At 37.8% G+C, this 14,325-nt stretch overlaps 2 protein-coding genes across 4 annotated transcripts in view; both read left to right on the forward strand.

The window, feature by feature from the left end:
- Nucleotides 1-3,784, forward strand: part of LOC139147262 (ankyrin repeat domain-containing protein 12-like) — a 40,935-nt gene extending 37,151 nt beyond the window's left edge. For all 3 annotated transcript variants that reach the window (XM_070718291.1, XM_070718292.1, XM_070718293.1), the window contains 2 exons: nucleotides 518-616; nucleotides 1,642-3,784. In XM_070718291.1, the coding sequence (XP_070574392.1) occupies nucleotides 518-616; nucleotides 1,642-1,821 (279 nt within the window). In that variant the 3' untranslated portion in view covers nucleotides 1,822-3,784. The remainder of the gene's footprint in view (nucleotides 1-517; nucleotides 617-1,641) is intronic.
- Nucleotides 3,785-9,458: 5,674 nt separating this feature from the next.
- On the forward strand, nucleotides 9,459-14,047 carry LOC139147269 (glycoprotein-N-acetylgalactosamine 3-beta-galactosyltransferase 1-like). Its single transcript, XM_070718301.1, has 3 exons — nucleotides 9,459-9,873; nucleotides 10,646-11,469; nucleotides 13,676-14,047. The coding sequence occupies exons 1-3, from the start codon at nucleotides 9,606-9,608 to the stop codon at nucleotides 13,802-13,804; spliced, it is 1,221 nt and encodes a 406-aa protein (XP_070574402.1). The 5' UTR covers nucleotides 9,459-9,605; the 3' UTR covers nucleotides 13,805-14,047.
- Nucleotides 14,048-14,325: the final 278 nt, after the last annotated feature.

Raw genomic sequence — 14,325 nt, forward strand, 5'->3', positions numbered from 1 at the left:
ACCATAGAATGCACTCTCTGCTCCAGGAGAAGCGACTTTACATGGTGTCAGAAAAGTTGGGTTTCAGAATCAAAGTCACTTTCAAAATCAAAATATCTTTCAAGGTTGCATAAAACCGATTCTGAGTTTGATACATACAGCATCAGCTTTAGCATTAGATCCAAACATTTGAGTATAAGTAATTTTCTATGTTAAGAAAGTGAACTGTTTTCCTCAAAGGCCAATACTAATTTTGGCTTTCTGTCCAATTTCAGTTTTCCTTTCAGAACTTAAATGATGATGAATTCAAAAGTCAGAAATGCGAAAGATTCTTAGTCACGTTTTACGTTTATTTTGCTGCAAAGTCGTACATGCATTGGATGATGTCCACATATGCTGGTCCTTAATAGATAATAGAGTTGAACTCATGAAAAAATAGAAGAGTAGAATCTGCAATGTATCTTTGCCTCCATCATGTCCTATGCATAATAATGTCTGCGGAAACACTGACTATATCTTTTTTCATTCATCTTGACAGCCACCGGATGAAGATGGCAAAAGTATTCGAGCAAGATACAATGGCCGTCAGTTGATCTCATGGTTAAGAGATGTGGATGACAAATACGAGAAAATCAAGGTAGTGTAACTTTTGTTCAATACGGTCAGCTTTTCATAAACAGCTTTTCAGAAGTTTTGTCTTTATTTGAAATTCATCCTTTCTATATAGATCAACCTGCCCCCAACTGAATGCAATGTGTTTGTACCAAAGTAAGTCTGTGAGGGTTATGAGGAGCTCTTGTGTCAGTCTTGCCATTAGCCATACAAATGGAATCAAAATGAAAAGCTTTGACTGTTTTCTGTCAATATTTGCATAGACAAGATAATTTTTGCTGCCAAAAGCAGTTGCCTGCTAATTCAGTGAATCCAAAAATTACAAAATACATTTGTACAACATGACTTGAAAAATAATGAGAATATATTTTTATGCTGTGCCTTTCGCAACTCAGTCCAGTCATGCTTGTAGAAGGTTAATATCGCCAGACATTATTGTCGTCTCAGAGCATACAAGTTTTGGATACGCACCAGCCCCTGTATCTGTACTCTCAGAACAAAGAGAGTGTTACTCTGTTTTTATGCATTCTGTATTCCATTATTTGCTCTTCAAGTTGAAATAATAACATGACATCACTACTTAATTTCAGGAGTAACTCATGTCAGGCAGTGTACCTCTAACTAAGGAGACTATTGGTTCTCCCAAATCAAATTTCTTTATATCGGCCATCTCCTTGATATACAGTGTAAATCCACTACATACCTTGTTTGGATCAACCTACAATAGTTCTTCTCTGGAATGAAAAGGACCCAACGTGCCTACAGAGTTGGTACACCCAAAATATCATGTGATTTACGGTACAAACAAACCCATGTGTACAAATATCTGTGAAAATGCATACATTTCAATGTGCATTTGTGCATGTGAGTTTGTTTATACTGTTTATACTGTGGTTGATTTGTTTAACCTATTCAGCACTCCTTCCTCAGCTTGACAATATAAAGATGACATTAGTGTCAACTGATTTGTTTATGTTTGTCTGTTTTGAAATTCAGCAGAAAAGATATTTCTTATTTGAACGTTCTTCTTTTTTCCCTTTTCCAAAACAGGAGACTCTTGTTCACAGACAACAGCATGAGGTGGCTTCCCTGTATGCCGTGCAAAAGATGGAATGGGAATGTAAACTTTCTGAGCTACGGATGCTTGATTTGAAGAAGCCGCCAGTGATAAGCAATGAACATGTACCCATTGTAGAAGTGAACAAAGACTTTGATCTCTTGCCCACATGACAATTAGTGTCACGTTCAAGGGCTTTTTGAAAAAAGTGAATAAGCTAATCATCGGAGGCCAGTCAAAAATGTGTAAACCTAGGGGGTCAAGTGAAGTGACAAGAACTGGTTGAGTCACATGACCAAATATCCACCAATCAGACTGTAGGACAACTCTCCCCACACTGTATTTGTTCTGTAAACCTTATTGAAAAACAGAAACTGCTGTACAGTTTCAATGACCATTGTGTTGAAGATTGAAAGGCCAACACCATCAGGAAAAGCAAACTGAAACTGCTGGCAAAAATTTTTATTGGCAGAGATTAGTAAAGAAGAGCATGCTGGTAGTCTGGTTGGTGGCTGTGTACAATGTGTTAAGAAAATTAGGCTGTGCTTGTTAGTCAGTCTGTCACATGATACTATGGACTTGCTTTCCAACTAGAGAATGCTGGTGATACAGCGTATATAACATTTCACTGAAAACCGATTGATTGTAGGCAGAACTTTGTTCAGTTGACGTTGTAAATTGTATAGAAATGTTCTTAACATCATTTGTGTTCTTGGATGTTGTCGACATTTCAGTGTATGTTGCGCTTAGTTTGCCTACACTCACTGTGTATTCAAAAAACTATCACTGAATTACATTTGTTGATGACCCTATACCATGCACCACATTCTGAGAAACGAATGCAAGATCACAGATCCCGTATCTGGAACATGGTATTGTGGGGTAAGAAAAAAGCTAGTGAGTAGAAGTTAACTGAAACAGGAAAAAATTGACCTAATTATTACGAGTTCTATCAGTTGTCAGTTGTATTGAAAGACCTCTGACCTTTGACATGTGGATTGTCACTTCTGGTGTTGTGAATGATACAATTTGAGTAAAATGTAACAATCTGCTGAATATAGGCTAATTATGCTGTAGTTCAGGGAGCATAATGTCAAAGGTTGAGATTAGTTTGTTTTTTAATTCTTTTCTTTGACTAATGTGTATCATAAGTGAGTTCTTATGTTTTTGTTTAGATGTTGCGTACCCAGGAAACTAGATGGACCATTTTCTCCGAACATCAGTAACGTGGAACCTCGCAAAATATTTTGACATCAAATACAAAATTAAGTCACCTTGATGCTTGTACATAGTTGTCCTGAAATTATTTATCCCGGATGAAAATCTCTCTTCCATCCAGGGTATTACGACTCTTAGAAAAACCATGAATAGAGTACAGACTTAGTCGTGGTTTGTATGATCGCTGTTTTATTTTCTTTACGTAGGGGTAGTTCACAGGTTTGTCTAAAAAATGTCTGGCTTTGTGCAGCAAAAATGGTAAAATTTTTCAACTTGGTCTCTGAAAAATTAACGGTCAATAACACATGCTCAAACCAAGTATTGTCGTCAGAAAAAACCTTCAAACAATGCCAAAGAAACGTTCTCTGCATGGTAAAGATCTGTCTTTATTCTTCGTTTAAGAAGAATGGACTTTTTACACGGTTTCATGTTGTTTGAGTGTCACTTTGAAATAGTCTTCATACTGTTCATGTCAACATTTGTCATCAGAAATGTTGTATTTTTAACTCAGTGTATATAGTCATTTCATTCAGAGTTACATCAAGTCATTCACTCTCTCTCTCTCTCTCTCTCTCTCTCTCTCTTAATTTATACATTGAATGTTTCAGATGTCTTAGCAAAGACTGATGTTGACAAATTTCAGGCAGTTTTTGTTCAGCCTCAGTACAAGAGCAAAAGGTGTGAATACAGATTTCTTCAGTTTTATGACTTATTTGTGTCAAGGTGACCTTGACACATCTGTCATTTTGTGATTCAGTCATGTTTTACTGTTTTATGTTTAGATGGCAATAAGTTTTTTCTGTGTCATTTTCATGTTTTAAGTTGGCAACATACTGCCAAACCAACCATGTCATTGTCAATATTCTCATCACTTTCTCCTCAGCAGTGTTATAGAATAAATGTCTTTAAGTACCCATAGTTGAAATCTTGTTGTCTCTTCATGCATAAGGGGGTGGGGGTGGAGTTGGAAAAGGGATGTCTGGTTGTAACTTCCTGGATTAGGGGTGGGTGGGGGTAGGGGTTTAGAGCACCCTGTTTAGGGGAAATCAAAGTTGCCAATTGGTTGTGCAAATAGTGTTTCAACGTGAAAACCACATAACTTGGAATATCTGTCAAGCTGCCAGTACAGTTGATCAATGTTGCTAGATTGAGAGAACTCACGTGAAGATCCAAAATACAAGAAGACAGAATGTAACTTTTAGTTCAGGAATGAAAATGAGTGTAGGGTAGTTTGCCTCGAACAGTGCGATTTGGAATGTATGGGTTACAGTCGTAGTATTGATAGAGTATTCGTATGGCCACAGAGGGCGGTATGCACAGCAAATCTCAGCATTGACCTGTACCCAGGTAGAGTTAACCCTTTCACCAGCATGGTTTGGCCCGATTCCATTGTTTTCTATGACAGAACTGGACTTCTACAGAGGGTACTGGGGGAAAGACTTCAAATACCACAACATTGGATTCAGAATAAAAGGGATCATTGGCTCCTTGATAAAATGTAGTTCCTGGGCAAACAAGATTGCACTATCCGAATCTCACAATACAGTGAAGATTGTATTGAAAATATTTTACATCGATCTCATGGCACGAATGAAGTTTGATAAATTCGATCTTGATATACAGTTATTTGTCACAGGTGCGCAGCGTTGCTTGGATAGTCGATCGAAGTGTGAGACTGAAGGCCGAACCTCCTTACACTGGTACCGAGGTTTAGCGTTAGGCCTCACATTTCGATCCCCGGCCTTCGATCGACTATCCAAGCAACCTGCACGCACCTGTGCTATTTGTAACACGCCGTCAGGCCTTCGACATTCTCCATCCTTATTCTGTCTATTGATATCCAACTGTGCCTGTAGAAAAGAAAAAAATATCAAAATTTGGTGTTGTAAAGCGCAAGGTAAGTACACCTCAAAAGTGAAAGACTTAAAACTTTTGCTTAGACTTTCCTCACTTTCAACCATTCTCTAAATAAATTAGGAATAAAAATCAGGGGTCCTTGCAAATTTTTGTGCGAGAGAAACAAATCACCTGACATTTTCCGATATTTGAAATTCAAAACTCCGACAATCCCTGTGTAAATTTAATTTGGAAAATAGCTGAGAATGAAATTTTTGCTCGCCGCCAATTTATCTTGTGTGCAGCGGGCTTGAGGCGCATAATGCCTTAAATGTTTCAGATAAACGTTTCAATTAGTGAACACAGGTGTAATTCTACGAGTGTTTTTTAGAAGCCGAATACACCAGACTATATCAACTAAATGTGATCCATTTCTTATGCGATGGGAACAGCATATATGGTACTGCACAAGATATTGAAATTCTATGGGATTTATGAACGAGAATCATTATCTTGACCTTGAGAACCTTCACCCAAAAAATAGAGTCGTTGGAAGGGTACTATTTTTTGACTTGCAAGAAATGTGTCATTATGTTGAAACGGGGCTTGGCAAATTTGTGGTAATGCCTCCAGCTTGCTGAAAAGAGGCTTGTAGTTCAGGCAATGGCGTGTATACAAGTGTGATCATGATTGGTATTTGTTAATCTTGTGGAATAAATTTAGACTTAAAACGTCGGGAACGGAACGGCGACGTTTGTGAGTTTGACTAAATGTACAGGTCCGAAATGACGTAAACCCGACACAGCTGAAAAGTGGTGAATATGATAAGTCAAATCACGGCCTTGAAATGTTTAAAGTAGTTTATCACAGTTCACATCCCGAAATACTCAATAACTGACGTCCAAAATGTCTTTAAACCAAAGCTTAATGCCAGTTCTGATGAAAAGACCACTTCGAAGCTTTTCTAAGCAGTCTAAGTACTGAAACTTCGGGGGTTGCAAAGTCTCACGATATACAAGGCGTACCAATTATGAAGTTCCGCATGACGATACTCATCTATTTTGATCGACAGTTGTGCAGCGTACAGTTATTTCAAACACGGAATTATTTGAACAAACTTGTTATTGTGGTGGAAAAGTGTACAGAGAATACAGGCAGGTCGAATGCAATCAAATAAAATAGGAGTTAGTGAAGGAAGATTTGAAATATTTTACTACCAAGTATTGTTACGAAAAGAAGGAGAAGAAAAGAACGTACAGTCGGAAACAGGATACCGAAAATTACCAGGGAGTGAAATGCGTCTTTGCAAACACAACGCGTATGAAAATTACGCGTATCTTGAGAATTTGTCTCGAGAATCCTCGAATGATATTTTGGTCACAGCAGCACAAGGGATGATTCTAAATAAGCGCTCTATAGTGCGCTGGGTTGAAAAGAAAAAAGTACTGAGGACTTTCTGAGTCTTGAAAAGAGACGTAAAAGAAAATATAAATTGATAGCAAAGTCTGTTGTTACAGACCCAGAAAGTATTGAGTAAGCAGATGCGATTTTATAAGGAACTGTACAGAAATCGAAGGAAAAAGTTGCATTTTTGATGGTTTTATGAGTAATGTCAACTTACCAAAACTCTCCAGTGTCTAAAATGACATATGTGGCGGGAAAATATCTAACAAAGAATGTATTAAAGGCATGGGTCCGACGTCAGATTGTCTTGCCAGGAAATTTACTTACAAGAATACAATTTCAATGGAAAACAAAAGGCTATGACACCTTCATAATCCTCTTACAGACTAGAACAAACTCGATCCCTGGGATCGAGTCCCCTTCCTTTAACGCATTACAGAGGATGAGAAAGAACAAGTCATCCGGTATGACGGGTTCAGCGAGGAGTTTCACAATGTCTGCTGCTGGCTGTTGATTGGTAGTCTTGTGATCGATTTTTCGATGATGCATTTCAGAATGACGTACAGTCTTTCAGTTACGTAACAAAGAGGTATTTTGACTCTCTTGCATAAGAAAAATGGAACGGAGCTACAAAAAAACTGGCGCCCGATTTCTTTACTTTGAGTTCATTACAAAATCCTTTTGATACTCATGTTGTGTCTAATAGGCTGTCAAAAGTCGTCTCTGGTATTGTTAAAACTGATCAGGTGGTGTATAAAAAGTCGATATATTCGGGAAGTGGTTGGACTTGTGTGCACATATTTCAGTATACAGTAAAGTATGAAGCAGGAGCAGCACTGTTTATTCACTTTGAAAAATCATTTGATTATGAAAATTGGAATTTTATAGACCGAACTTCACAGTTTTAGTTTTGGTGATAATGATTTCAATTGATATATGTGGACATCCAGAGTTGTATTATTACTGGTGATTGAAGTTTCTTTCCACTTTCCATAGGTGACCGACAAGGATACCCGCTTTACCTTTCGTTCTATGTGAAGAGATGTTATCGCCTGTAAAATAAGATAAATTGATGAGATATCTCAAAGGTTTCAAGTTACCATGTAGAGCTTTAAAAAAGGTATTGTGAAAATCGCTACGTGATAATACAGTATTAGAAGAAGATGAAAATTCAATTTTTAGAAATACATGAAAGATTTGGACATGATATCGGGTTTAAAGATGAATATTCATAAAACAGAAGCTGTGTGTACAGGCAATAAAAGAAATTCTACAAGTAAAGTTGCTGATGGAAATGGACTTATCAACAAGTCAAAGCGCTTGGTGTCTGGTTTTGGTATGATCTTCTAAAATGTGAATATCTTAAGGTAGAACACGCCTCGGGGACAGATAGTCGGGACTCTCACATTTTTACAATTCTCTTCTAAGCTACCACTTGTGGGGGCTCAGTTTAAAGCCCTTGGAGAGAAAAACTTTCACCCGCTTAGTTTTTCGAATATACAAAATTTCATTTTTCGCCCATAGAGTAACTTAGGCATGGTGGCCATTTTAAAATTCAATATCTCAAAATGTTTGGTAGTTTGTTTCGCTATTTCCAAAATTTGTACGGTGACCAAAAATTTTATTGTTGATTTGGTATGAGAATGATTGAAAGTTTCATTCAGGAAAGTTTGAGCAAAAGTTTAAGTCTTTCACTTTCGAAGCGCATACTACCTTAATATTGGGATTCAAAAGTAACAAGTTTTAAAACACTCTAATGTCTTGGAGTAAAAGACATTTGTCTGTGTATATGGTAAAATTATAATAATTAATTTACTTTGGCTGTCCAAGCTTACATATTCAGTTTCTATGATATCTCTTTTTAACATGTTATCAACAAAACTGATAAGTTAATTTACGATTTTATCGTAAAAGGTATCAGTAATGGAGGTTGTAACATGCCCGCTATTAGTTTGAAAGTTAGAGCACTGACACGGATGAAGAGAATTATCTGTGAAAAAGAAGCACATCGGAAAAACAATCCTGTGTTTTTGTTCAAACCCACAGCGCAACATTCTGTATCAGGGATGTTTTGTCCAAGAAAATAGTGCATTCTGAGATGCTTGCAGGAAAATATCTGAATTCTATCATGTATTCTTGAAGCGTAAAATTTCATTCCAGCGCAACGTAATCGAAGTTTTCCTGAAAATATCGTGTGGAATTTTATGTACATAAATTTTGTCTCTATGAAGCGTAATAAATATAAGGTTGTTATGAATAAATTGTAAAACTAAAACATCACGAAACAAAGCAAGTTTACAAGTTCGTGGTTAAGAATGTACTCACCAAGCATGTCAAGCTGGAAAAAATATTTCAAGCAAGTGGTCAACTGGAAAAGTTTGCCTCTCGGAATATAAAAATTCAGATGAGAATGGGTTACGGGAATCCGACTCGAAATTTCTACATAAAAGATGTGTAAATAATTCAAAGCTTTATCGGCGGAAAATGAGAGGAAACGCTTTGTTTGATCATTATATAAGAGTACAGACACAACATCATTGCTTTGAATGCAAAGAAACTAAGGAAGTTTTGAAATTCTATAGAATTATTATTATGAATTAGGATATCAACGCAACTATGAACTATGACTATGTAAATTTATTTGATTGCCAAATGGTTTAGTCATAAATTTCGATGCATTACCGAAATACATGAAGTATTGTAGGGATTTTACACCGGGAATTTTACTTACAGATACCTTGGCGACTTTATAATGTAATGTCGTTGATAAAAATGCAGTTGACCGAAATACTATGACATTTTGTATTTATTCGTCTGTTTTTGTTAACACGCTGAAGTCAAATTCCTTGACATCTGGTTTTTAAAGTTCCATGGTAAAAATGTAAAACAAATACAATTCAATTAAAGTAATTTGAGAAAATCTCGTCAAAATTTTCCGACAAATATCAGTACAACAGACTCCGTCGACGTCCGATAATGATGCCGTAGTTAGGTCATGAACTGCTATAGACATACATTTAGTTTAATCAAAAACAAAAGAGTGCCTGCTTCGTTTAGTTTCCCTTAGGCTGTAGTTGATCTAGTTTCCTCAATTTTATCATTTTTACTTTCTGGGATGGTCATTGAAATTGTCATCTCACATAGAGGTATAAGAACATTGCGGACACAACGAACCTATCGATCGCACGCGATAAAAATACTATATACAAACTGGGGATATCAAAAAATTCATGATATGTTGGGAATTTAAATTCTACATCTTGTTCCCTTCTCATTCTCAATACAATATTTACATATGTGACGTCATGGCAGGCAGCGCTGTCACAACCAGTCAGGTGAGGCAAGATCAAACAAACCCGACCAACAAACAGATGAACATCGTTTCACCATATTGCTAACATCACCTGTTGAATGTTTCCCGATGTGTGACAGAGCAGTGTATAGTTTCTTGAGGTGGTGAGAACATCTATCCCAAGAGCTCTCCCAATAACCGTCGAACATGGTGTCGTCGGAATCATCCAGTTCCACGATCGGGAAAAAAGTGGCCATGGGAATTTTCCTGGGTGTAGGTGCGTTTGTCATACTGCTGTTTGCATACGGTGGACACCATCACACAACAAACGTCGACCTGTGGTTCGTTGTAGGCCTTAGCAAGTCTATCGGTAATTCGTCTGGCGACGACGTGACGGTGGCCAGTAGCGGCAAGAGGGTCCAACCTCCCTATAAAAAGGGGCTGCAACACCAGAAGGTATTCTCTTTGCCTGTTGGTAAGTTTTACGTTTAGTAAGGACAACTAACAGGTAGCCTTTGTGTCCTAAATGCAGTTGAATGTTTATCAAACGAATAAAAATTGGGCGCCAAAGTTTAATTCTTTCGGCCGTACAATTCAATAAGATTGAATGATGTATGGAACCATAACTGTAAGGCCCAGGCCTTTTACGGTATACAGTCTGGCCACTCAAATGAACACAGATTCCTAATTTTCCATAGAGTTAGATAATCTTTAAGGTTTATCATTTGAAGTCTAATGATTAGATGTTAGCAGCTAGGAAAGGCTTGTCGGTTAATCATTAAATATCAATGAGTGTAAAAAGCAAACTAACCAAACCTCGCGACCTGTAGTAAAGGTCAAGCCACTCGTACTTTTATTAGTTGCCTAGAGCCATAATACGGATAACTGCCTTTCCATTTTGTAATTGTTCGATTTGAGAAATTGTCGAAATATCAAAAGGCTCCGGGAATGTTTGAAAGCTTGACAAAAACCGATTATATTCTCTCGGTAGCGAAGTGTCGTTCAGTTACCGTTGCGAAATAAAGTAAAATAGAACCTGGTGAACTTGACATGCTACAAACAAGGAAAACAAAAATCAGTTGTTCTCTTTTGTTACGTTGACAAGGCATTGGTATCACCATTCAACACTTCGTTGAGGTCGCCCAAAGTTTCCCGAAAGATTGAGCTGACAGAAAAATGGTCACCTTTTTCTCAATTACGTATAAATATTTCCTCTCTCTCTCTCTCTCTCTCTCTCTCTCTCTCAGGAAAAAACGAAACTTTTGATAATTTTAAAAAACCAGTACTAACAACCACTCCAGGTCCAGAGCCAACCATTTCTCCTTACTGCCGCGCCCTTCTTGCCAAAAACCACACTGCTTTGAAAAACTATGAACATTTAACACAACCATACGAAGCACCTGAGAAATTTTCATCTCCAGAAGAACTTACCAAGAACGTGAGAATTCTGTGCTGGGTAGCTACTAGTCCGCTCTACGCGGGGAAGAGATTGCCGTATGTGAGAGACACCTGGGGACCAAGATGTGACAAAACTTTGTACTTCAGTTCTTTCGAAGATAAGGATTTTCCTATCATCAAACTGGATGTACCCGAGGGTCATTCTTTTCTGTGGGGAAAGACCAAAGCTGCTTTTCGTTATGCCTATGAACACCACTTTAACGAATTCGATTGGTTTGTGAAAGCTGATGACGATACCTATCTTATCGTCGAAAACCTTCGTTACTTACTCTCACAGCACGACCCGAATAAACCCAGCTTCCTAGGACATACGTTAATCAACCGGTCTCTCAACTTGACCTTCGTCAGTGGAGGCGCTGGGTACGCCCTCAGTAGGACCGCCTTGCAGAGGTTTGTTGAGTGCGGTGTTCTAGATTCACATTCTTGCAACAAGTTGAACGTTGGCCGAGAAGATGTGGAGATGGCGTTCTGTCTCAGGAAGTTTGGCGTGACTCAAATAGATTCAAGAGACCCAGAAGGCAAACCACGATTTATACCATTTGACCCTGCAAAGTTCTTGAATGGTAAAGTTGATGCTTGGTACCATGGAGCCACATACTATCCTTACAAAACGGTTTGTAATAATTATGAATAATATTATCTGTGTACACACATACACATGTACATTACGTTATATGTATTGCACAGATACAGACACAGACAGACAGACACAGACACACAGACACACACAGACACACACATACACACACACACACACACACACACACACACACACACACACACACACATATATATATATATATATATATATATATATATATATATATATATATATATATATATATATATATATATATATATATATATATATATATATTGTATGTATGTGCACATATACACATACATGTATATGCATGGACACAGATAGACTTGGTTCAAATCGATGAATTTCTAAAAAAATCATTTGTAATAGCTTCTCTTGCGTCTCACCTAGTTCATACAAACGCATCTGAAATTTGGCAGCCCGAGCCAGATTTTCCTTGCGATTGAACGCGTTAACCATGAGTCTGCGCAGTTGTAGTGAGTTAGTTTCTGTCGGATTTAGTTCGTTAGTTTCTGTCGGATTCCGGGAGAAACTCCCCTGTGTAGTGTTCACTCCACTCATCGCGTTCGCCCCACTCAAGGGTTTCATATGGAAACAGAACATAAATCATTGCATTCACCCAACTCAATCATTCACAAATCATAGTCTTGAACCAAGTCTAGGACACAGACTCTCGCTCTGTACACACACATACCTATACATCTACACACACAGACACACACACACACGAACGCACGCAAACACATACATGCGACGACACTGCCTGTCTGTATGTCGTTCATCCAATCAATCATCAACTCATAGGTCGGTACTTCACTGTTTCAGAGGGCAGTGCTTGGGATGTGCCCACGGCCCGCGTGTATTATTAACGAGACTGCCACAACACCCATAAATTCACAACTAAAGACCATTCATTCGAATGGCATTCCCTCCTCAACCTGGGGCTACAATCTCTACAAACGCTTTCTACGTGTCTATTCTGAAATCAGCTAAGGTGTCTATTCACTCTAGCTGAGACCCTAGAGAGAGAGAGAAAACAAAACAAAACAACGTTTTCTCTTGGGTCTATGCTTTAAGAGGCCGATTATCAAACTGAACGTCTTGACTAGACTGGCTCCAAGTCTGTGGGCATTTGATATCAAAACTGAATAAACTGAAGGGATAAACTTCAGTAGATTGTCATGCTAATTGGCTAGCCAGTAACTGCTGCCAAGAAAAACCAAGCGATGGGTGGCAAATCTACATATTACATGTAGGTCTTCAATCTGTCTGTACGTCTGGGCTTCGAGTCGAATACACCTGTCATTTATGTCTGTGAATGCTAGCGGTTTCCCGCGCACTATCTAGCGAGCTATTCAATGGCAAAAGAATGAGCTATTTATTCTACCCAACGATTTTGACGAAAAAGCAGAAGACAAGCCTTCGGCGTAGAGCGCAATGGGACTCTGACTGTAATTTTTGTGCGAGAATCACATAACAGCATTGAAGCGGTGTAAAATGGAAAAGTAAAGCAATGAAACCAGATTTAAGTGAGAAAATAGCTAATCGATGTAGTTACTGAGTAGACAGAAAAGGACAGAAATTTCCCACAAATTTTATTGAAACACTATAGGCCTACATCGTTTTTCTAGACACGGTTCTTCGAAGTTAAACTTTTGTCAAGGTGATAGACTCGAAATGAAATTTGTTGTCATGTAAAAATTCAAAGAATAATGATAGAACTGTCTATAATTTTTTGATAAACTTTGCCACTGATTTCTATTGGTATATTTATTATTCTATAGATATTAAATAAAATAAATTATTATGGTAGGTTTAATCATTCTGTATGATGATATCCTTTCCTACATGTAAATTATTAAAACCTGCCTTTCCAAAAGTGACTGCTGCCTGTATAAAGTTCCTCGCAGCACAGGACAGATGCTAGAATGGTTGTGGAACATCAACGCTGTACTCAGTCTAAACATGCTAGAAGTCTTATTGGTGTTTGTACCATTCTGAAGAACAAATGAGCAGATCTGCTTGGTTGTCATTTTTGATAGGTACGAGTGTTAAACCAACGGCAGCAGATCTGATAAGATATCTTATCTTGTGTAACACCAAATGATCCAATACGTTGAATACCCGTATCATCATTTCCCATCTCTTTTATCCCTTGATTTTCAATGTAAAAATTGCATTACTTAACGTTCTTCCAATTCTTATCTCGATTCAGGGTAAAGAGTGCTGTTCCAAGTATGCAATCAGTTTTCACTACGTCAAACCAGAGCTGATGCAAGTCTTGGACTATCTAATACACGATGTACGACTCTACCTTGTGACAGGAGATGGAAGCTTCACGTGACCTGGTCGACCTCCTTCTGTCAAAAAACACTCTTCTATACATTGCCACATTTATAACTCCAAACTTCTAGATTCGAGTTCGAATGGCACTCACTCTGAGATTCCACCCGAAATGTTTACAGCCGCGATTCATATTCTCAACGTGAAAAATCACAAAGATGTTCGTTGTTGAACGTCGTTCTATCTGCATACGTATTTTTTATCAAACTTACAGAGAATTATTAAAGTATTTTTTTAAGCTAGACACTTATTTTTTTATTCTGCCAATTTTCCTTTTCCCGAAAATAACCCGTGACTACCTGTGAATATAACCAAAGACGAACGTTTTCATGGGTTTTCATATCGTTATATGCTAGTGCAAAATATGTCGCGTACTGGACAATCAACCTATTTCTGAAACAGCAACGTGTACTATCCACTAAGATGTGGATACCTGTTAGTGACGAACAGTAGAGCATTCAAATCTCAAGATTTTATGTATGAAGGACATGTGACGATGATGTAAAATCGAAAATCCGAGAA

Source organism: Ptychodera flava, chromosome 13 (assembly GCF_041260155.1).
Source record: "Ptychodera flava strain L36383 chromosome 13, AS_Pfla_20210202, whole genome shotgun sequence".
Lineage (NCBI taxonomy): Eukaryota > Metazoa > Hemichordata > Enteropneusta > Ptychoderidae > Ptychodera > Ptychodera flava.

Coding starts and splice junctions, on each gene's coding strand:
- LOC139147269 (XM_070718301.1), top strand. CDS start 9,606: ATGGTGTCGTCGGAATCATCCAGTTCCACGATCGGGAAAAAAGTGGCC. Junction 9,874..10,645: donor GGTATTCTCTTTGCCTGTTG/GTAAGTTTTACG, acceptor TCTCTCTCTCAG/GAAAAAACGAAACTTTTGAT. Junction 11,470..13,675: donor CATACTATCCTTACAAAACG/GTTTGTAATAAT, acceptor ATCTCGATTCAG/GGTAAAGAGTGCTGTTCCAA.